At 53.9% G+C, this 22375-nt stretch overlaps 2 protein-coding genes across 3 annotated transcripts; both read left to right on the forward strand.

The window, feature by feature from the left end:
* The first annotated feature begins 61 nt into the window (after window positions 1-61).
* Window positions 62-13920, forward strand: SYVN1 (synoviolin 1). Its single transcript, XM_084502323.1, has 16 exons — window positions 62-174; window positions 1174-1322; window positions 1884-1976; window positions 2695-2847; window positions 2935-2983; window positions 3763-3866; window positions 3951-4077; window positions 4334-4433; window positions 4510-4575; window positions 5528-5644; window positions 6744-6895; window positions 8325-8447; window positions 8535-8609; window positions 8685-8871; window positions 10597-10691; window positions 12157-13920. The coding sequence occupies exons 2-16, from the start codon at window positions 1191-1193 to the stop codon at window positions 12336-12338; spliced, it is 1755 nt and encodes a 584-aa protein (XP_084358449.1). The 5' UTR covers window positions 62-174; window positions 1174-1190; the 3' UTR covers window positions 12339-13920.
* A 209-nt stretch (window positions 13921-14129) lies between these two features.
* On the forward strand, window positions 14130-22280 carry LOC311426155 (pre-mRNA-processing factor 39-like). Of its 2 annotated transcripts, XM_084502325.1 has the most exons (7): window positions 14130-14276; window positions 14967-15232; window positions 17575-17700; window positions 20015-20133; window positions 20205-20372; window positions 21944-21965; window positions 22257-22280. In XM_084502325.1, the coding sequence occupies exons 1-7, from the start codon at window positions 14198-14200 to the stop codon at window positions 22263-22265; spliced, it is 789 nt and encodes a 262-aa protein (XP_084358451.1). In that variant the 5' UTR covers window positions 14130-14197; the 3' UTR covers window positions 22266-22280. The 2 variants fall into 2 exon arrangements, with proteins under 2 accessions (XP_084358451.1, XP_084358450.1); XM_084502324.1 differs by lacking the exon at window positions 22257-22280 and having other exon boundaries at window positions 21944-22023.
* The last annotated feature ends 95 nt before the right edge of the window (window positions 22281-22375 follow it).

The raw sequence follows: 22375 nt of genomic DNA on the forward strand, positions 1-22375 counted from the left end.
TTAGGCGGAGGGGAAACGGCGAAAGGCCCCCTTCATTCTGTCCTCCCCCCACCCCCCCCGCAGGGCGGTGCTGTGGTGCAGGCCGGGCGGAAGTGAGGTGTCTCGCGCCGAGGCGCTTCCGGCTGAGGGAGGAGCGGCCTGAGGCGGGGGGCGCGGCGGCGGCGGCGGGGCCGGGTGAGTGGGGGAGGGGGCTGGGGGGGGGGCTCGGAGCCTGAGTCGTGAGGGGAAAAGGGGGGATAAGGGGGCGGGGGGGGGGTCGTGGTGGCGGTTTGGGGGTGGTTAGAGGGGGCTGGGGGGGGGTTAGGGGGCGTGGGGGGGGCTTTGGGGGGGCTTATGGGGGGCTGTGACGGGGAGGGGGGGCTTTGGGGGCGCTTAAGGGGGGTGTGATGCAGTGGGGGGGTCATTGGGGGGCACGTAGATAGGGATTGAGAGATTTAGGGGGTGTGGGGGGGCTTTAGGGGCGCTTATTGGGGGGCTTTGGTATGAAGGGGGGTGTTTAGGGTATATAGGTTGGAGTGGGGGCGCTTTGGGGGTGCTTATGGGGGGTGTGATGCGGTGGGGGGGTGGTTGGGGGGGTCACGTAGATAGGAATGGGGGGTTTAGGGGGTGTGGGGTCTCTAATGGGGGTGTTTATGGGGGGTGTGATGCAGTTGGGGGGCACGTAGGTAGGGTTGGGGGGGTGTGAGGGGATTTTGGGGGTATTTATGAGGAGCTGTGACGGGGGGGCACGTTGGTAGGAGTTAGGGGGGCTTAAGGGGGGTGTGACGCAGTGGGGGGGGTGGTTGGGGGGCACGCAGGTAGGGCTGGGGGGGTGTAGGGGGGTGCTGGGGGCACTTCTAGGGGGCTGTGACGTTTTGGGGGGAGGTTGGGGGGCATAGGTAGGGCTGGGGGGGCTTTGAGGGGGTTTATGGGGGGTGTAAGTAGGGGTGGGGGGATGTGAGGGGGTGTTGGGGGGTGTTTATGGGGGCAGTTTGGGGCAGGCACAGATGGGGGTGGGGGCTCTTACAGGGTACAACAGCTGCAGGGGGGGGGAGCCACGAACGGGACCAAATTTGAGGCCAGACCCCGGGATTTAACAACCCCCAGCTCCCACCAAGCCCCAACCAGCCCCGATACCCCCCCCGCTAACCCTTTTTTTTCCCCCAAAACCCCCTTTTTTCCCCCCCCCCACAGGCGGCCGGGCCGCGGAGATGCTGTGCACGGCGGCGGTGATGGCAGGCAGCCTGGCGCTCACCACGGCCGTGGTGGCCCACGCCTACTACCTCAAGCACCAGTTCTACCCCACCGTGGTTTATCTCACCAAATCCAGCCCCAGCATGGCCGTGAGTACAAACCCCCCCCCCCCCGGCGCAAAAATTTGGGGCTGAAATCCCGCTTTTGGGGGGAGGAAGCGCGGAGCTGCCTCCCCGGTTGTTTTTCTGCGGGTAACGGCTGCGAGGAGCACGAGGTTTGTTCCTTTCCTGCCCCCGAAGCATTCCCCAGCGGCTTTGCTGGCGGGTAATTAATTAATTAGGGGTGGTTGAGGGGAAACGAAGCCGGCGGCGGCGCGTGGAGTCACGCCTGAATGCCGTGGGGGGGCTCACTTCTGCTTTCAGGGCCCCAAAGTGGCCCTTTTCGCTCTGCAGCAGTCCCTTTTTCCCCAAAAATGCCCCCTTTTGGCCCCAAAGCGTCCCTTTTTGCCCTGCAGTGACCCCTTTTTCCCCCCAAATGCCCCCTTTTGGCCCCAAAGCGGCCCTTTTTGCCCTGCAGCAGCCCCTTTTTCCCCAAAAATGCCCCCTTTTGGCCCCAAAGCGGCCCTTTTCACCCCCCAACTGCCCCCTTTTCTCCCCCGAAGCACCTCTTTTTCCCCAAAAACCCCTCCCTGTCTCTCTTTCCCCCCGCAGGTTCTCTACATCCAAGCCTTCGTGCTGGTTTTCCTGCTGGGCAAATTCATGGGCAAGGTTTTCTTCGGGCAGCTGCGGGCGGCAGAGATGGAGGTGAGCCGAGCTTGGCCCGAAATCCTCCGATTTTGGGAGGGTTTGGGACTCCGGGGCTGAATCCTGTGGGGCTGAGGGGGATGTTAACAGGTTTTAGGGCTTTTTATTGGATTTTTGGGGGGGCTCAGAAGTGCTTTACTAGACTTTTTTCCACCCTGGGGAGCAAAATTCTTAGATTTGGGGAGGATTTAGGACTCCAGGGCTGAATCCTGCAGGGCCAAGGGGAATGTTAACATGTTTTGGGACTTTTCTTTGATTCTTTTTCCCATCCTGGAGAGCTTGAGGGCACTAAATCCTCTGCTTCAGGGTAAGTTTAGGACTCCAGGGTCGAATCCTGAAGGGCTGAGGGGAATGTGAATGGCTTTTAGGGGTTTTCAGTGGATTTTGGGGGGGCTCAGAGGTACTTTATTAGACTTTTTTCCACCCTGGGGAGCAAAATTCTCCGATTTAGGACTCCAGAGCTGAATCCTGAGGGGCTGAGGGGGATGTTAACAGGTTTTAGGGCTTTTTATTGGATTTTGGGGGGGCTCAGAATTGCATTATTAGACTCTTTTCCGCCCTGGGGAGCAAAACCCTTAACTTTAGGGAGGATTTAGGACTCCAGGGCTGAATCCTGTGGGGCTGAGGAGGATGTTAATGTGTTTTTGGGGGGATTTCTTTGATTTTTCGGGGTATTGTGGGCTCCCTGAGCGTGCTGCCAGCTGCCTTTGTCCTGCAGCACCTCCTGGAGCGCTCGTGGTACGCGGTGACGGAGACCTGCCTGGCCTTCACCGTCTTCAGGGACGACTTCAGCCCCCGCTTCGTCGCCCTCTTCACCCTCCTCCTCTTCCTCAAGTGCTTCCACTGGCTGGCCGAGGACCGGGTGGACTTCGTGAGTGGGAAAAAATCAGGCGAAAAAGCTCGATTTTGGGTCCGGAGGGGAGGTTTTTTTTAGCGTTTCCTCCCCTTTTCCCCGCAGATGGAGCGCAGCCCCAACATCTCCTGGCTCTTCCACTTCCGTATCGTGTGTGAGTGGCGCCTTCCCCGCCCCCCAGGGCCGCTTCCCAGCCCGGGGGGGGCTTTGCCCCTTCTGCAGCTGGGCAGAAAAGATAATTTCGGTGCCTTATTTGCATAAAAAAAAAAAAAGCGTGGGGTGAGATAACGTTATCGGGGCCGCTCTGTTAGAGAGGGCCCAGCTGGGGATTTAACGAGCTCTGGGGTTTGGGTGGGGAGAAGGGGGTGTCAGGAGGGGTTTGGGGCGTGTTTTGGGGGGAAAATGGGGTCCCTGGTGCATAGGAAGACACCTCTTGGAGGGAAAGTGGGATCTCAGATGTGTAGGAAAATGTGTTTTGGGCGAAGACGGGATTCCAGATGTGTAGGAAGACGCGTTTTGGGGGAAAATGGGGTCTCAGCTGTACAGGAAAACGCTTTTTCTTGGGGGAAATGGGGTTGAGGTGTATAGAAAAACATGTTTTGGGGGGAAATGGGATCCCAGATGTGTGGGAAAATGCTTTTTTGGGGGAAATGGGGTCCCAGATGCATGGGAAAATGCTTTTTTGGGGGAAATGGGGTCCCAGATGCATGGGAAAATGTTTTTTTAGGGGTAAATGGGGTCCCAGACATGTGGGAAAACGCTTTTTTGGTTGTGGGGAAGGGATTTGGAGACCCCAAACGGGCTGGGGGAGGAATTAGCAGGGGATTGGCCTTGCAAACAGGGGCTGGGATGTGAGCAGGGGGGGGTTCCTAACGAGCTGGTGGTGCTGCCAGCCTCGTTAGTGGTGCCAATTAACCCCCCTAACCGCCACAGCCCTGATGTTCCTGCTGGGGATCCTGGATTTCCTCTTCGTCAGCCACGCGTACCACAGCATCCTCACGCGGGGAGCCTCTGTCCAGCTGGTTTTCGGCTTCGAGGTGAGGCCCCGCTCCCCGTTCCGCCCCCAAAACCCCCCCAAAACGGGTCCTGAGCCCCCCCCCTGCCCTCTTGGTGCCCTGCAGTACGCCATCCTCATGACCATGGTGCTCACCATCTTCATCAAGTACGTGCTGCACTCCATCGACCTGCAGAACGAGAATCCCTGGGACAGCAAAGCCGTCTACATGCTCTACACAGAGCTCTTCACGGGTACGCCGAGCTCCCGCCGCCCTTTTCCTTCTTTCCTCCCCAATTTATTTAGTTATTTATTTTTTTCCCTTAAAATCCCCTTTTTCCCACCCCGTTGGGTTTTCTCAGCAGCGGGATTTGCGGGCGGAGGCGGGTAACGAGGTGGAACAACCCCCCCCCTAAATCCCCTCCTAAACCGCTTTTGGGGTCCCGTCCTGCTTCCCCCACCCCACAACTGCTTAAAACCCTTTCCTAATTGTCTTCTTTCCCCCCTCAGGGTTCATCAAAGTCCTCCTCTACATGGCCTTCATGACCATCATGATCAAAGTGCACACCTTCCCCCTCTTCGCCATCCGCCCCATGTACCTGGCCATGAGGTGAGCGGCTTCGGGGCGGCTTTTGGGGCCGGGGGCGCCTGGCTGTGACCCCAAATTTGTCCCCGTTGCCTCGCAGGCAGTTTAAGAAAGCCGTGACCGATGCCATCATGTCGCGCCGCGCCATCCGCAACATGAACACGCTGTGAGTCCCCGCGCCGAAAAATGAGGGGGAGGAGGGGGTTTTGGGGGGGGGAAACAACTCGTTTTTAGCACGGGAAAAGGGGTGGGAGGAGCTTGGAGGGTTGGGGATGCCCCAAAACCCCTTTTGGAGAGACCTCGGAGGGGGAAAGGGGCTGTGGATGCCCTTAAGACCCCCTTGGAAAGACCTTGTAGGGTCATGGATGCTGTGAAATCCCCCTTGGAAAGATCTTACGTGGAGAAAGGGGTCGCAGAATACCTAAAATCCTCCTTATAGGGGAAAAACAGGTTGTGGATGCCCTTAAATACCTCTTGGAATGACCTTGTAGGGTCGTGGGTGCTGTGAAATTCTCCTTGAGAAGACCTTATAGGGACAAAGGGGTTGCAGAATCCCTTAAACCCTCCTTGGGAAGACCTCGTAGGGTTGCAGATCCCGTGAAATTCCCCCTGGAGAGACCTTGTAGGGTTGTGGATCCCATGAAATCCCCCCTTGGAAAGATTGTATAGGGACAAAGGGGTTGCAGAATCCCTTAAATCCCCCTTACAGAGGGAAAAGGGGTTGTGCATCCCCTCAAATCCCTCTTGGAGAGATTCTATATGGAGAAAGGGGTTAAAAGATGCCCTTAAATCCCCCTTGGAAAAACCTTTATAGGGTTGTGGATCCCACGAAATCCCCCTTGGAAAGATCTTACGGGGAGAAAGGGGTTGCAGGTGCTCTTAAATTCCCCTTGGAGAGGCCTTATAGGGGAAAAAGGGGTTGTGGATCCCCTTAAATCCCCCCTAGGAGAGACTTTACAGGGAAAACCTCTTTGCAGACACCCCCAACCCCCCCCTAAAGCTTGATTTCAGCCACAAACCCCTGGAGGGGGTTTGGAGGTGCTGTAGGAGGCTGTTCCCGGTGCCTTTTCCCCCAATCTTTTCCCCGTAACCTCTTCTCGACCCCGTTCCCCCCGCAGCTACCCCGACGCCACCCCGGAGGAGCTGCAGGCCGTGGACAACGTCTGCATCATCTGCCGCGAGGAGATGGTGACGGGGGCCAAGCGCCTGCCCTGCAACCACATCTTCCACACCAGGTGGGGGCCCCAAGGACACCGGGGCAAAGATTTGGGGTCTTGGGGGTGGGATTTGTCCCACAGGACGAAGGGTTTGGGGTCTGGGGGGGTGTTATTTGTCACGCAGGACCAAAAAAATGGGGTCTGGGGGGTGTTGTTCACCACTCAGGACAAAGATTTGGGGCCCGGGGTGTGGGATTAATCCCACAGGATGAAGGTTTGGGGTCTATGGGGTGTTATTTGTCCCACAAGATGAAGGTTTGGGGTCTGGGGGGTGTTATTTGTCACGCAGGACCAAAAAAATGGGGTCTGGGGGGTGTTGTTCACCACTCAGGACAAAGATTTGGGGCCCGGGGTGTGGGATTAATCCCACAGGATGAAGGTTTGGGGTCTATGGGGTGTTATTTGTCCCACAGGATGAAGGTTTGGGGTCTGGGGGGTGCTATTTGTCCCACAGGACGAAGGGTTTGGGGTCTGGGGGGTGTTATTTGTCTTGCAGGACCAAAAAAATGGGGTCTGGGTTTTTTTTTCACCTCTCAGGACAAAGATTTGGGGTCTGGGGTGTGAGATTAATCTCACAGGATGAAGGTTTGGGGTCTGGGGCGTGTTATTTGTCACGCAGGACCAAAAAAATGGGGTCTGGGGGGTGTTGTTCACCACTCAGGACAAAGATTTGGGGTCTTGGGGGTGGGATTTGTCCCACGGGATGAAGGTTTGGGGTCTGGGGGGTGAGATTTGTCCCACAAGATGAAGGTTTTGGGTTTGGGGGGTGTTATTTGTCCCACAAGATGAAGGTTTGGGGTCTGGGGGGTGTTATTTGTCATGCAGGACCAAAAAAATGGGGTCTGGGAGGTGTTATTTGTCACGAAGGACAAAAATTTGGGGTCTAGGGGGTGTTCCTTGTCACCCTGGACAAAGATTTGGGGTCGGGGGGGGGGGTGTGACTTGTCAAGGTGGACGTAGATTTGGGGTCTAGGGGGTGTTACTCATCCTACAAGACAAAAATTTTGGGGTTTTGGGGGTGTTATTTACCTCGCCGGTCAAAAATACGGGGTGTGGGGGTGTGGCTTGGGGGCAGGGTGGTGGTAAAACCCCAAATCCTGCTTTTTTTTCCCGGCAGCTGCCTGCGGTCGTGGTTCCAGCGGCAGCAGACGTGCCCCACGTGCCGCATGGACGTGCTCCGCGCCTCCCTCCCCGCGCAGCCCCCCCCGGAGCCCCCCGAGCAGCCCCAGCCCCCGCCGCAGACCCCGCCGGCACCACAGCCCCCGAACTGTGAGCATCAGCGCCCCAAAAAAGGGGAGAAAGGGACCCAAAAGGGGAAAAGGCGCCCCAAAAATGGGAAACGTCGGCCGAAAGAGGAAAAAAAACGGCCCCAGAAAGGGAAAATGTGCCCCCTAAAAAGAAACCTACACCTGAAAAAGGGGGAAAATGTGCCCCCAAAAGGGAAAACACACCCCAGAAAGGGAAAATGCGCCTCAAAGAGGAAAAAACCTACTTCAGAAAGGGAAAATGTGTCCCCAAAAGGGAAACCTACACCTGAAAAAGGGGAAAAATGTGCCCCAAAGAGGGAAACACTACCCCAGAAAGGAAAAATGTGCCCTAAAAAGGGGAAAATGCACCCTGAAAATGGGAAAAGTCTGCCCCAAAGAGGAAAAAAACCAGCCCCAAAAAGGAAAAACTTGCCCAGGAAAGGGAAAATGTGTCCCCAAAAAGGGGAAAAATGTGCCCCACAAGGGGAAAAATGCGCCCCAAAAAGGGAAAAGCCTACTCCAGAAAGGGAAAATGTGCCCCCAAAAGGGAAACCTACACCCAAAAAAGGGGAAAAATGTGCCCTAAAAATGTAAATATGCCCCAAAAAAGGGGAAAACGTGCCCCAGAAAAGAAAAATATGCCCCAAAAAAGGGGAGATGCACCCCAAAGAGGAAGAAAGCTGCCCCAGAAAGGGAAAATGTGCCCAAAAAAGGGAAAACCCTCCCCAAAAGGGGAGAAGCCCATCCCAAAAAGGAAAAAGCTTGCCCCCGAAAATGGGGAAAAGCAACCCTAAAAAAGGAAAAACACAGCCCAGAAAGGAAAAAAACTCTCAAAAAAGGGAAAAGCTGGTCCTGAAAGGGGAAAATGCGCCCCAAAAAAGGGAAAACAGGTCCCCAAAAAGGGAAAAGCTGCCCCAGAAAGGAAAAAAGTGCCCCCAAAAAGGCAAAACACCCCAAAAAAGGGGGAAGAGCCACCCCAGAAAGAAAACCCGCACCCAAACCCACAGCTTTTTGCTTCTGGGATGCCCCAAAACTGTAGGATTTCAGCCTGGTTTCTGTGAAACTCTAAGCGAACAGCAAACCCACACCTTCAGGCAGTCATTTTAAGGCCATTTTGGGGTGTTTTGGCTGATTTTTCTCTTTCCCCCAGTCCCGCAGGGGATGCTGCTGCCCTTTCTCCTGGGCATGTTCCCCTTCTGAACCCAAAAAGTGTAAAACTAACCCTAAAAAAGGGAAAAACTGACCCCCAAAAGGGAAAATCAACCCCAAAAAAGAAAACTTCTACCCCAAACTACGGCTTTTCGCTTTCGGGGTGTCCCAAACCTGTAGGATTTCAGCCTGATTTGGGGGAAATTTGAAGCCAGCATCGAAGCTGTGCCTGTAGCTGACCTTTTTAAGGGAATTTTGGGGTGTTTTGGCTGATTTTCTCTCTTTTTTTTTTTTCCCCCCAGTCCCACAGGGGATGCTGCCTCCCTTTCCCCCGGGCATGTTCCCCTTCTGGCCCCCAGTGGGGCCCTTCCCTCCCGCCCCCAACGGCTCCGACAACCCCACTCCCAGCCCCTCTGCCGCTTCAGGTGAGCCTCACCCCCTCTCCCCACATCAATTTTGGGGCCAAACTTCCCGTTTCCCACCAAATTAACCACATTTTTTTAACCCCTTAGCTCCCAGACCCGCCGACACCTCCGCCCTTCCCCTCCCGCCCCCGTGGCTGGCGATGCCGTGGCCTCCGCTTTTCGGTAAGCCTCCGATTGATTCTTTAGGGGATTTTTTAGGTTTTTTTTCTTTCGTCTCTCACCGTCGGCCCCTTTTAGGGTTCCCCCCGATGCCGGTGCCCCCCGCGGGCTTCGCGGGGCTGACGGCGGAGGAGCTGCGGGCGCTGGAGGGCCACGAGAGGCAGCACGTGGAGGCGCGGCTGCGCTGCCTGCGGGACATCCACACGCTGCTGGACGCCGCCATGCTGCAGATCAACCAGTACCTGGGCGTGCTGGCCGCGCTGGGGTAGGGCTGGGGGGGATTTGGGGGGGTCGGGAAGGGATTTGGGAGGGTTTGGGGGAGCTGGGAAGGGATTTGGGGGGGCTGGGAAGGGATTTGGGGCGGTTTGGGGGGGCTGGGAAGGGATTTGGGGGGGCTGGGGGGCATTTTGGGGGGGATGGAGGGGTGTTAGGGGGGATTTGGGGGGGCTGGGAAGGGATTTGGGGAGGTTGGGGGAGTTGGGGGGCGTTTTGGGGGGCATTTGGGGGGGTTGGAGGGGCATTTGGGGGGGTTGGGGGGGCATTTGGGGGGGCTGGAAAGGGATTTGGGGGGGTTTGGGGGGGCTGGGGGGCGTTTTGGGGGGGAATGGAGGGGTGTTAGGGGGATTTGGGGAGGTTGGAGGGGCATTTTGGGGGCGTTGGGGGGGATTTGGGGAGGGTTGGGGGGGATTTGGGGGGCCGGGAAGGGATTTGGGGGGGTTTGGGGGAGCTGGGAAGGGATTTGGGAGGGGTTTGGGGGGGCTAGGAAGGGATTTGGGGGGGTTTGGGGGAGCTGGGGGGCATTTTGGGGGGGATGGAGGGGTGTTAGGGGGGATTTGGGGGGGCTGGGAAGGGATTTGGGGGGGTTGGGGGAGTTGGGGGGCGTTTTGGGGGGCATTTGGGGGGGTTGGAGGGGCATTTGGGGGGGTTGGGGGGGCATTTGGGGGGGCTGGAAAGGGATTTGGGGGGTTTGGGGGGGCTGGGGGGCGTTTTGGGGGGGAATGGAGGGGTGTTAGGGGGGATTTGGGGGGGTTGGAGGGGCATTTGGGGAGGATTGGGGGGGCTGGGGGGATTTGGGGGGGTTGGGGGGGATTTGGGGAGGGTTGGGGGGGATTTGGGGGGCCGGGAAGGGATTTGGGGGGGAACAGAGGGGCGTTAGGGGGTATTTGGGGGGGGGTTGGGGGCATTTGGGGAGGGTTGGGGGGATTTGGGGGGGTCTGGTAAGGGATGTGGGGGGGCTGGGAAGGGATTTGGGGGGGTTTGGGGGAGCTGGGGGGCATTTTGGGGGGGAATGGAGGGGTGTTAGGGGGGATTTGGGGGGGTTGGAGGGGCATTTGGGGAGGGTTTGGGGGGATTTGGGGGGGCTGGGAAGGGATTTGGAGGAGCTGGGAAGGGATTTGGGGGGGTTGGGGGGGATTTGGGGAGGGTTGGGGGGGATTTGGGGGGGTTTGGGGGAGGTGGGGGGCGTTTTGGAAATAGGGGAATTGGGGAAAAAGGGGGAAGATTTGGGGGGAAGGGTTATGGGGATGTGGAGGGAATGGGGAGATTTAGGGGGATTTGGGGGGTAATTGGGGAGGAAAGGGGGTTCTGGGGTCTTGGGGGCGATTAGGGGGTGGGGGGGATTAGGGGGGTGGGAGAGTTTTTAGGGGGAGAAGGGGATTTGGGGGATTGGGGGTCAGGGAATGCGAGGGGGTTGGGAGGTGGAAGGGGGAATTTGGGGGGGAAATTCAGGGGGAAGGGGGAGATTGGGGGGAAAATTGGGGTAAATTGGGGGTTTTGGGGGAGAAAAGGGGGGATTGGGGGGAAATGGATAGGGGTAGAAGAAATTGGGGGACAGGAGAAATGAGGGAAGGGGAAAATTGGGCAGGAAAAGGGAAAAATTGGGAAAGGGCAAATAGGGGAGGGGGAAGCGAGGCAGCCCCTCGCAGCCCAGAAACCATTTTGGGGGATTTCTTTTCCTTTTTAACCTTTTCTCCCCGTTTTCTCCCCCTAGGCCTCCCCGGCCCCCTACCACCACCCCCCAGCCCCCCCCCCCCACCACCACGGAGCCCGGTGCCCCCCAGCCCCCTGCCGAGCCCAGCTCCTCTGGTACGTGATTTTGGGGGAAAGTGGTTTCAGATTGGGTTTCAGACCAGATTTCGGAATCAGGTTTGGAATCGGGTTTCGGACCAGGTGTCAGACTGGGTTTGGAATCGGGTTACAGGACCGGGTTTCGGACCTGGGTTGGAATCGGGTTTGAGACCAGGTTTGGAACCGGGTTTCAGATCCGGTTTCAGACTGGGTTTTGAATTGGGTTTCAAAGTGGTTTGGGACCAGGTTTGGGATTGGGTTTTGGATCAGGTGTCTGACCGGGTTTGGAACTGGGTTTTGGATCGGGTTTCAAAGTGGTTTGGAACCGAGTTTCAGGACTGGGTTTGAGACAGGTTTGGAACCGGCTTTCGGATTGGGTTTCAGACTGGGTTTCAAATCAGGTTTCAAAGTGGTTTGGGACCAGGTTTGGAATTGGGTTTTGGATCAGGTTTGGGATCGGGTTTCAGACCAGGTGTCAGACAGGGTTGAGAACTGGGTTTCAGACCGGGTTTAGAACCAGGTTTCCAATCAGGTTTCAGACTGGGTTTCGGATTGGGTTTCAAACTGTTTTGGGACCAGGTTTGGAATCAGGTTTTGGATCAGGTTTGGGATTGGGTTCAGAACCAGGTTTCAGACCAGGTTTGAAACTAGGTTTCGAATCAGGTTTCAGACTGGGTTTTGAATCAGGTTTCGGACAGGGTTTGGGACCAGGTTTGGGATCAGGTTTCAGACTGGATTTCAAATTGGGTTTCAAAGTGGTTTGGGATCGGGTTTCGGACCAGGTGTCAGACTGGGTTTGGAATCAGGTTGAAGACTGGGTTTGGAACTGGGTTTCGGATCAGGTTTCAGACTGGGTTTCGAATCGGGTTTCAAAGTGGTTTGTAATCAGGTTTTGGATCAGGTTTGGGATCGGGTTTCAGACCAGGTGTCGGACTGGGTTCTGAACCAGGTTTGGAACTGGGTTTCGGATCAGGTTTCAGACTGGGTTTTGAATCAGGTTTCAAAGTGGTGTCAGACCAAGTTTGGGATCCAGTTTCAAACTGGGTTTCGAATAGGGTTTCAAAGTGGTTTGGGACTGGGTTTGGAATGGGGTTTTGGATCAGGTTTGGGATCGGGTTTGGGATCAGGTTTCAGACTGCGTTTGGAACCAGGTTTTGAATCGGGTTTCAAAGTGGTTTTGGGATTGGGTTTTGGACCAGGTGTCAGACCAGGTTTGGAATTGGGTTTGAGACCGGGTTTGGAACCGGGTTTCAGACTGGGTTTCGAATCGGGTTTCAAAGTGGTTTCAGACCAGGTTTGGGATTGGGTTTTGGACCAGATGTCAGACCAGGTTTGGGATCCGTTTTCAGACCGGGTTTCGAATCGGGTTTCAAAGTGGTTTCGGACCAGGTTTGGAATCGGGATTGAGACCGGGTTTGGAATCAGGTTTGGAACCAGTTTGACCTGGGAGCTAACGGATCCCTTTTCCCCCTCCCTCCCCAAGCCCCCCCGGGCCCCTCAGGCGCCGAAGGCTTCACCCCCCGCCCCGAGGAAGAGGAGGAGGAGGAAGAGGAGGAGGAGGAGGCCGAAGGCTTGCCGGCACCGGGCGAACCCGACACGGCCGAGCTGCGCCGCCGCCGCCTGCGGAAACTGGGGGGGGCGCCGCCCCCGGCCCCCTCCCTCTGACGGCCTCGGCCCCCCTTTTTTTTTGGGACCCCCCCCCCCCACCTTGGCCTCCGTTTTGGGGACATTTGGGGGGGGCCCTGGAAGCCGCCCCCCCCCCCCCGGCCTCCCTTTTGGGCCCCCCCCCCCCCCCCGAGGCCGCCTCTCCCTTTGCCCCCAATTTTGGAGCCCCCCCCGAGCCGGCCGTGTCCCCCTCCCCCCCCCCACCCCGCCTCCTTTTTCCCCACTTTTCACCCCAAAAAAAAAGCAATCTGGAGGCTCACGCCCCCCCCCCCCTCAGGGGGAATTCCCCCTCAGCAGCGCCCCCTGACCCGTTTTCGCCCTTTTTCACCCCGTTTTTCTCTACCTCCGGCAGCGGCGGCGGCGGATTTGGGACGGGGGTTCGGTTCTGAAAACGCCGCCCCCGCTTGAAATTGCTCAAAACCTCGTGGTTTTAACCCAATTTCCTTCTCGGGTCATCCCCGGCGGCTCTCACCCCCCAACCCGCTTCGGTTTTGGGGTCAGACCCTGAAGCTTTGAGCCATTTGGGATTTTGGGGTGCCCTCGGCCCCCCTCCTTGCAGTATTAACCCTTTATCCTCCGGACAGCCCCGGGGGGGGGGTTGGGGGCGTTTCACCCCCTCCTGGCCCCAAAATGCGGGGTTTTCACCCCGTTTTCCCCACGGGAAGGCGACCCCGGCCCCAAACCCCGTTGGCCCTCGCCCTTCAGTGCCTCTTCGAACCCAGCGGGCTTCCAGGAGCCCCAAAATCTCAGGGAAAATCGGGGGCGGCCGGGGGGGGGGGCCCCGGGGTGGAAATTTGGGCTGGTTTAGGCGAAATTGGGCAATAACGAGGCGGGAATCGAGCTTTTAATCCTTTTTTTTTTTTTTTTTTTTTAATTTGGAGGGGAAAGCGCGGAGCTGTTGGCCGGCCGAGGATTTTTTTTTTTGGGGTGGGTTCCTCGGGGTTTTCCTTCGTTTCGGGGCGGGTTTGGAAAGGGGAGCAAAGGAGGGGGGGGGGCTGCAAAGGGGGGGGGCAGCTGGCCCCAAAAACGCCCCCTTTAACCCCAAATCCTTCTTTTTGAACCTAAAGCCTCTCCTTTTGGCCCCAAAACCTTTCTTTGTGACCCTAAAATCTCTCCTTTTCGCCCCAAACTTTTTTTTTTTTTTGACCCCGAAACCCCTCGTTTTGACCCTAAATCAGCCCATTTTGCCCCAGGCTCCTTCCTTGTCATCCCAAAACCGCCCCCTTCCATCCCAAATCCCCCTTTTTTGACCCCAAACCCCTTCTTTTGACCCCTGATACGCCCTGTTTTGACCCCAGATCCCCTCCTCTTCACCCCAAAACCCCTCCCTTTGACCCTAAGCTCTTCCTCCTGCCCCCAAAATCTCCCTTTTTCACCCCAAAACCCCTTTTTGCCCCCCAAACCACCCCCTTTCACCCTAAAACCCCTCCTTTTCGCCCCCAACCCCCCTCCTTTTCGCCCCAGAGCCCGCCCCCGTTACCCCCCCGGCCCCCTCCCCCCCTAATTATTTAATTTGTAAATAGTGTAAACATTTGTAAGAGCTTAATTGTACATAGGCGGAATAAAGGCTGCAGGACAAGTCCTCCAGGGGCCGCTCTGCTTTCTGCCCCCAATGCTCCCCTATGGCCGTCTCTATGGTAGGCGCCCAGTTCCGGGCCCTTCTACCCTCACTTCCTGCCTCGCCTCTGTGGTGCGGCGTCTCTATGGTGCTACCCGTGCGTCGCGGAGGTCCTCCAAGAGGGATAGGAGGGCCGTTGGGCGCGGTCGCTCTAGGCGGCCGCCTCGTTGGTTCCGCCCGGAGCGTTGAAGGCAGCGCACGCGCAGTGGGGAAGTGGGGAAGGGGGGGGGGGGGCGGCGAAATGGCGGCGGAGGGGCCTGAGGCGCCCGGCGGCGCTCGGGGGGCGCTGGGGGACGGCGACGGCGGCGGGGGGGGCACCGGTGAGGGACGGGGGGGATGGGGAGGGGATGGGGGGCGGTTGTGAGGGGGTTTGGGGGAGGGATAGGGGGGTTGTGAGGGGGTTTGGGGGGGTTTTGGGGGGGCCTTGAGGTGGGTTGGGGGAGTTGAGGGGGTTTTGTGGGGTTGGGGGGGGTTGGGGGGAGGTTCTGAGGGGATTTATGGGGCTGGGGGGGGTTATGGGGGGCTTTGAGGTGGGTTTGGGGGGGGCTTATGGGGGTTTTATGGGGGTTGGGGGGATGTTATGGGGTTTGTGAGGGAGCTTATGGGGCTGGGGGGGGCCTTGAGGTGGGTTGGGGGGGGTTATAGGGGTTTTATGGGGTTTGGGGGGGGGCTTTGTCCTAGTTTATAGATGGTTACGAGGGGGTTTATGAGGTTTGGAGGGGGTTTTATGGGGTTTGGGGGGGGGTTACGGGGGCTGTGGGGGGTTTATGAGGGGATTTATGGGACTGGGGGGTTATGGGGGGGGCTTGAGGCGAGTTGGGGGGGGTTACAGGGGATTTTATGGGGTCGCTGGAGATTCTGGAGGGGTTATGAGGGGGTTTATGGGGTTGGGAAGGTTATGGGGGAGGCTTGAGGGAGGCTGGGGGGGAAACAATCCCTGGGGAAGCTCTAATTGGGCAGGGGGGGGACCCCAAACCCCTTTTTTAACCCCATTTTCTCTGCCCCTGCAGCGGAGCTGCCGCCCCCCGAGCCCAGCGGCACCGAGCCTGAGCGCGGCCCCGACCCTCAGAGCTGCAACGGCGCCGCCACCGCCGCCCCCCCCGAGCCCGAGGAGCCCCCCCCAGCCCTTCCCGAAGCCCCCCAGGACCCCGAGCCCCCTGTGGACGAGGCCGCCCCCGGTTTTCCCCCAGACTTTGAGAAGTTCTGGCGGGCGGCGCGTGACAACCCCCACGACTTCAGTGCCTGGACCGAGCTGCTGCAGTACGTGGAGCAGGAGGTGGGCAACGAGCTCGTTAGTGCCCTAATTAACACCGCCCGGGGCGCCCCCCACCATTAAAAAAATTGATTAAAACAACGCTACCAGGTAGCAGCCCCCATTAAATCTTGGTTTCAGTTCATTCTGAGCTTCCAGTCCCATTAAATTTCCCTTAAAACTTTCAGTTGCTTTCCAGCCCTATTAAATCTTGGTTAAAATCCTCCATTAGTTCCAAGTTTTGTTAAATTCTCCTTCAAATTTTGAATTTTCAGCCCTGTTAAATCTTAATTAAAACCTTTGGAGTTTCCAGCCCCATTCAGTCTTCATTATAACTCTTAATTAGTTAATAGTCCTATTAAATCCTCGTTAAATTTCTCCATTAATTTCCAGTTTTGTAAAATTTTTATTAAAATTTTGATTTTTCAGCCCTGCTAAATCTGAATTTAAACTCTCTTTCGGTTTTTAGTCCCATTAAATTTTATTTAAAATTCCTTATTAGTTTCTAGTCCTATTAAATCTTTGTTAAAATTCTCCGTTACTTTCCAATCCCATAAAATTTTTGTTTAAGTTCTCCGTTAGTTTCCAGTTCTGTTAAACTTTCATTCAAATTTTGTATTTTCAGCCCCGTTAAATCTTCATTAAAGCTTTCTTTGAGTTTCCAGCCCCATTAAATCTTAATTAAAACTCCCCATTATTTTCCAATCCTATTAAATCTTTGTTACAATTCCCCACTAGTTCCCAATTTTGTTAAATTTTCATTAAAATTCTGAGTTTTCATCCCTGTTAAATCTTCATTAGAACTGTGAGCTTCCAATCCTGTTAAATCTTCATTAAAACTCGTTTATTAGTTTCTAGTCCTATTAAAACCTCATTAAATTTCTCCATTAGTTTCCAATCCTATAAAATCATTGTTAAAACTTCCCAGTAGTTTCGAGTGTAGGTAAATTTTCTTTCAAATTTGGAATTTTCAGCCCCGTAAAATCTTCATTAAAGCTTTCTTGGAGTTTCCAGTCCCGTTAAACATTCATTAAAACTTTTTGTGAGTTTCCAGCCCCATTAAATCTTTGTTAATTAGTTTCCAATCCTATTAAATTTTCATTAAAATTCCCCGTTACTTTTTATCCTTGTTAAGTTTTCGTTACAATTCTGACTTTCCAGCCCCGTTAAACTTTCGTTTAACAGCCACTGCACCGGGGGAAATTAATGTTAAAACGTTAAAAATGTTCATTAAAATGTTAATTAAACCTTGCTCTGAGTCTGTGCTCTGTTAAATTTTCATAAAAGCTTTCTGTTAAAACTCACGCCAAATAAAAATCCCATTAAAATTTGAATTAAAATTCATTTTAAGGTGCCGTTTTGGTTAAAACTTGGTTAAAATTCATTTTAATCTGGTTATAATTAACTTTAATCTGCTACAAAAACCTGTGATATTGTCAGAAACTGCCTCAAAATTTCATTTTAAGGCGCCGTTTGGGTTAAAATTTTAATCAAATTTGTTTTACGTGCTTCTTTATAGCACATTTATTGTCAGAAGCTGCCTCTAAAATTCATTCTAAGACACAGTTTTGGTTCAAATTTGGTGAAAATCCATTTTAATCTGGTTAAAATTAACATTAGTGTGCTCTGAAAACTCACAATATTATCAGAAACTGTCTCAAAATTCATTTTAAGGCACTGTTTGGGTTAAAATTTGGTTAAGATTTGTTTTAATATGCTGCAAAAACCCGTGATATTGTCAGAAACTGCCTCGAAAATTCGTTTTAAGACGCAGTTTGGGCTAAAATTTGGTGAAAATTCATTTTAATTTGGTGAAAAGGACGTTTAGCATGCTCTGAAAACTCACGATATTATCAGAAACTGCCTCAAAAATTCATTTTAATCGAAATTTGTTTAAAATGTGTTTTAATGCTAACAAAGACCTGCACTATTGTCAGAAACTGCCTCAAAATTCATCTTAAGGTGCTGTTTGGGTTAAAATTTGGTTAAAATTTGTTTTAACGTGCTGCAAAAACCCACGATATTGTCAGAAACTGTCTCAAAATTCATTTTAAGACGACGCTTGGGTTAAAATTTGTTTTTATGGGCTACAAAAAACATGATATTGTCAGGAGCTGCCTCTAAAATTCGTTTTAAGACGCAGTTTGGGTTCGTCGTTGGTGGAAACTCATTTTAATTTGGTTAAAATTAACTAACGTGCTCCAAAACCCGTGGTATCGTCAGAAACTCCCTCAAAAACTCACCTTAAGGCTCCGTTTTCGGTTAAAACTCAACCGAGTTTTTAACGAACCGCGGTCGTTTCTGAACATTCTGGCGTTGTCCAAAAAGGCCCCTTTTCGCCCCAAACCCTCTCTCCCCCCCCGCAGAACCACCTGCCGGCCGCCCGCAAGGCTTTTGACGCCTTCTTCTCGCACTACCCCTACTGCTACGGCTACTGGAAGAAGTACGCCGACATGGAGCGCCGCTTCCACTGCGGGCCCGAGACCGAGGAGGTGCGGGGGTCCCAGGGGGCTCCTGGGGGGGGATGCGGGGCTGTAAACGTGGATTTTGTCACGGTTTTGGGGTCCTCGGGGAGTTTTGGAGTCCTACGTGTTGATTTTGCCGTGGTTTTGGGGTCCTTGAAGTGTTTTGGGGTACCGCACGCTGATTTTGTGTTCAATTTTGCCATCGTTTTGGGGTCCCTGAGGTGTTTTGGGGTGTTACGTGTTATTTTTGCGTTGGCTTTTGCCATAATTTGGGGGTTCGTGAAGCATTTTGGGGTGCTACACACTGCTTTTGAGTTGCTTTTGCCATGACTTTGAGGTCCTCAGGGTGTTTTAGGGTGCTACACACTGATTTTGCCACAATTTTGGGTCCCTGAATTGTTGTTTTTTTTTTTGGGGGTGCTACACAATGCGTTTGTTTTGATTTTGCCATGATTTTGGGGTCCCCGAGGCATTTTGGGGTGCAACATGCTGATTTCGTCATGATTTTGGGGTGCTACACACTGCTTTTGGGTTGATTTTGCCACAGTTTTGGGGTCCTCAGGGTGTTTTGGGGTGTTGCACACTGGTTTTGTCACAATTTTGGGGTGCTACACACTGCTTTTGGGTTGATTTTGCGACAATTTTAGGGTCCCGGAGGCATTTTGGGGTGCTACACTCTGCCTTTACCATGATTTTGGGGTGGTCCACATTGATCTTGCCACGCTTCTGGGGTCCTTGAGGTGTTTTGGGGTACCACACACTGCTTTTATCATGATTTTGGGGTACTATGTGTTGAATTTTGCCATGATGTTGGGGTCCCTGAGGTGCTTTGGGGTACCACATGCTGATTTTGTGTTGATTTTTACCGTGATTTTGGGGTCCCTGAGGTGTTTCAGGGTACTGCATGTTATTTTTGCATTGGCTTTTGCCATGATTTTGGGGTTCATGAAGCATTTTGGGGTGGTACATGCTGCTTTTGGGTTGATTTTTGCCATGGTTTTGGGGACTCCAAGACATTTTGGGGTGCTACACGCTGCTTTTATCACAATTTTGGGGTGTTACACGACTTTACCATGATGTTGGGGTCCTCAGGGGTGACTTGGGGTAACACACGCTGATTTTGGGTTGCTTTTGCTATGATTTTGGGGTCCCTGAGGTGTTTTTGGGGTGCTACATGCTGATTTTGGGTTGATTCTGCCACACTTTTGGGGTCCCTGATGGGTTTTGGGGTACTACACGCTGCTATTGGGTTGATTTTGTCACTATTTTGGGGTCCCCAAGGCATTGTGGGGTGCTATACGCTACTTTTGGATTGGTTTTGCCACAATTTTGGGGTGCTATATGTTGAATTTTGCCACAGTTTTGGGGTCCCTGAGGTGTTTTGGGGTGCAACACATTCCTTTGCGTTGGCTTTTGCCATAATTTGGGGGTTCATGAAGCATTTTGGGGTGCTTCACACTGCTTTTGAGTTGGCTTTGCCAAGGTTTTGGGGTCCTTGGGTTATTTTGGGTTGCTATACGCTGCTTTGGTGTTGATTTTGGTTTCCCTGAGGGGTTTTGGGGTGCTACAGACTGGTTTTGGGTTGATTTTGCCACAGTTTTGGGGTCCTTAGGGTGTTTTAGGCTGCTACGTGCTGTTTTTACTGTGATTTTGTGGTGCTCCATGTTGCATTTGCATTGATTTTTGCCATGATTTGGGGGTACCTGAGGCATTTTGGGGTGCTACACACTGATTTGGGGTTGATTTTGCCACAATTTTTTGACCCCCAAGGTTTTTTGGGGGGCTACACGTTATTTTGGCATGGATTTTGCCATGATTTTGGGTTGCTTAGGGTGTTTTGGGGTGCTACACGCTGCTTTTGGGTTGATTTTACCCTGATTTTGGGGGTCCCCGAGGTGTTTTGGGGTGCCCCATCCAATTTTGCCCCCCTTTTGCCGCTTCAGTGGGATCCCAAACCCATTTTGGGCTTTTCCCCAGACATTTGGTGTTTCCCTGCCTCTTTTGTGACTTTCTGCTCCTCTCACAGGTTCCATGGGGGCGTTTTGGGGTCCCCCACCCCATTTCCCCACGATTTGCTCACCCCAAATCATTTGGGGGCCCTCACCAACCCTTTCCTCACCCCATTCACAGGACCCATGCCTTATTATGGGATGCCATCCCCTTTTCCCCACCCTCACCCCATCCCTTTCTGAAGCCATTTTGGGCCCGTTTCACCGCTTTTCCCCCCTTCCCTCTGACATTAGGGGGTCGCCCCGCCCTGCAGTCACCCCCCACCCTTTCGGGGCTGCCCCCCCTTAATTCTCACCCCCAAAAATCCCCTTTTTTCCCCCCTCCCATCCAGGTTTTTGAGCGGGGGCTGCAGTCGATCCCGCTGAGCATGGACCTGTGGATCCACTACATCTCCTACCTGCAGTCCACGCTGGACATGAGCCTCCCCGAATCCGTGCAGAAGATCCGCGGGTACGTGGCCCTTCCTTAGCCCCTTTTTCCCCCTTTTTTTGCCCCAAAATCACCCGGCGGGGTGCCCGCAGGGTGTTCGAGGCGGCGGTGGCGGCGGCGGGGATGGATTTTCGCTCGGACAAGCTGTGGGAGCTCTACGTGGACTGGGAGCGCGAGCGCGGCGACCTCCGCGCCGTCACGGCCATCTACGACAGGGTGCTCTCCATGCCCACCCAGCTCTACAGCCACCACTGGGAGAGGTGGGTTTGGGGAAAGAAAAACGAAAAAACGGGGCAAAAAACGCGAAAAGGAGTGAAAAAATCCCCCCCCTGCAGCTCTACAGCCACCACTGGGAGAGGTGTGTCCTCATAGGGGGGGGGAGAAGCCCTAAAAGGAGGGGAGAGAAAGACTAAAGAAAAAATTGGGGAAAACCCTAAAAAGAAGGGGGAGAGAAACCCTAAAAGAAAAAGGGAGAGAAGGCCTAAAAGGAGGGGAGAGAAACCCTAAAAAAAAAAAGGGAAATAGGGGGAAAGCCCTAAAAAGAAGGGGGAGAGAAGCCCTAAAAAAAAAACAGAGGGAAAACCCTTTAAGAGAAGGGGAGAGAAACCCTAAAAGGGAAGGGGGAAAGAAAGCCTACAGAAATGGGGAAATAAAATAATTCAAAAAATCCCCCCACCCAGCTCTACAGCCACCACTGGGAGAGGTGCGTTTGGGGGAAAATCCTGAAAAAAAGGAGGGAAGCCCTAAAAAAGGGGGAGAGAAACCCTAAAAAGAAGGGGGAGAAAAACCCTAAAAATAAGGGGAGAGAAGCCCTAAAAAAGGGGAGTGAAACCCCCCCAAAAAAAACGGGGAAAGCCCTAAAAGAGAAGGGGAGAGAAACCCTAAAAAGGAAGGGGGAGAGAAACCCTACAAAAATGGGGAAAAAACCCTAAAATAATTCAGAAATTCCCCCCACGCAGCTCCACAGCCACCATTGGAAGAGGTGTGTTTTGGGGTAAAAACCTGAAAAAAGGGAGCCCTAAAAGAACGGGAGAAAAGCTCTAAAAGAAAAGGGGAGAGAAGCCCTAAAAAACAGGGGGAAAACTCTAAAAGAAAGGGAGAGAAGCCCTAAAAAAAGGGAAAAAAAAGGAAGAAAAACAAAAACAGGTAAAAACCCTAAAAAGAGGGGGGGGAGGAAAGGAGGGGGAAAGAAGCCCTAAAAGAAAGGGAAGGAACCCTAAAAAAAAATGAAAAAAAAAAAAAAAAAAAAAAAGGGGGGGGGGGGAGCTAAAAAGAGGGGAAAATGGCCCAAAAAGAGGGGGAAGGCCCAAAAAGGAAGGAAAAGGGCCCTAAAAAAGAGGGGGAAGGGCCCTAAAAGGGGAAAGGGCCATAAAAAAGGTTAAAAGAGCCCTAAAAGAGGGGGGAAAGGACCCCAAAAAGGAAGGAAAAGGGTTCTAAAAAGGGAAAAGGGTCCTAAGAAGAGGGGAAAGGGCCTTAAAAATGGGCGAAAGGGCCCAAAAAGGAGGGAGAAAAGACCCTAAGAAACAGGACAAAAATCTCCCCGAACCCTAAAGATTTGGGAAATGCCCCATACCCCCCCCCAAACCTCCCCATTACCCCCTCCTTAACCCCCCTGTTCCCCCCCATACCCCCCCATAACCCCCCTCAAACTCCCCCATATCCCCCATATCCCCCATAACCGCCCCATACCCCCCTCATTCCCCCCCATTTCCCCCCATACCCCCCCATATCCCCCTATAACCCCCCATTACCCCCCCAAACCCCCTATTAACCCCCAATTTCCCCCCATACACTTCCATTATCCCCCATTCCCCCCATACCTCCCCTGTAGCCCCCTCATTCCCCCACATTTTCCCCCATAACCCCCCCATTCCCCCCTATTTTCTCCCATTCCCTCCATAACCCCCCCATCATACCCCCCCATAACCCCCCCTATGCCACCCCATCACCCCCATAACCCCCATATTTCCCCCTATTCCCCCCATAACCCCCCTATTCCACCCCATAACCCCCCCAAATCCCCCCTATTCTCCCCATAACCCCCCTATACCCCCCATAACCCCCTTATTACACCCCATCACCCCCCCATAACCCCCCTATTCCACCCCATAACCCCCCCAAATCCCCCCTATTCCCCCCATACCCCCCCATAACCCCCCTATTCCACCCCATCACTCCCCCATACCCCCCCATTCCCCCCCTATTTTCTCCCATTCCCCCCATAACCCCCCATAACCCCCCCCCAAATCCCCCCTATTCCATC

Source organism: Aythya ferina (assembly GCF_964211825.1).
Source record: "Aythya ferina genome assembly, chromosome: 38".
Lineage (NCBI taxonomy): Eukaryota > Metazoa > Chordata > Aves > Anseriformes > Anatidae > Aythya > Aythya ferina.

Excerpts from the sequence above, each read along its gene's own strand:
- SYVN1 (XM_084502323.1), top strand. The coding sequence starts at position 1,191 with ATGCTGTGCACGGCGGCGGTGATGGCAGGCAGCCTGGCGCTCACCACG. Across the intron at positions 1,323-1,883 it reads AATCCAGCCCCAGCATGGCC|GTTCTCTACATCCAAGCCTT; the intron begins GTGAGTACAAAC and ends TTCCCCCCGCAG. Across the intron at positions 3,867-3,950 it reads AGCTGGTTTTCGGCTTCGAG|TACGCCATCCTCATGACCAT; the intron begins GTGAGGCCCCGC and ends GGTGCCCTGCAG.
- LOC311426155 (XM_084502325.1), top strand. The coding sequence starts at position 14,198 with ATGGCGGCGGAGGGGCCTGAGGCGCCCGGCGGCGCTCGGGGGGCGCTG. Across the intron at positions 17,701-20,014 it reads GCGGGCCCGAGACCGAGGAG|GTTTTTGAGCGGGGGCTGCA; the intron begins GTGCGGGGGTCC and ends CCTCCCATCCAG. Across the intron at positions 20,134-20,204 it reads TCCGTGCAGAAGATCCGCGG|GGTGTTCGAGGCGGCGGTGG; the intron begins GTACGTGGCCCT and ends GGGTGCCCGCAG.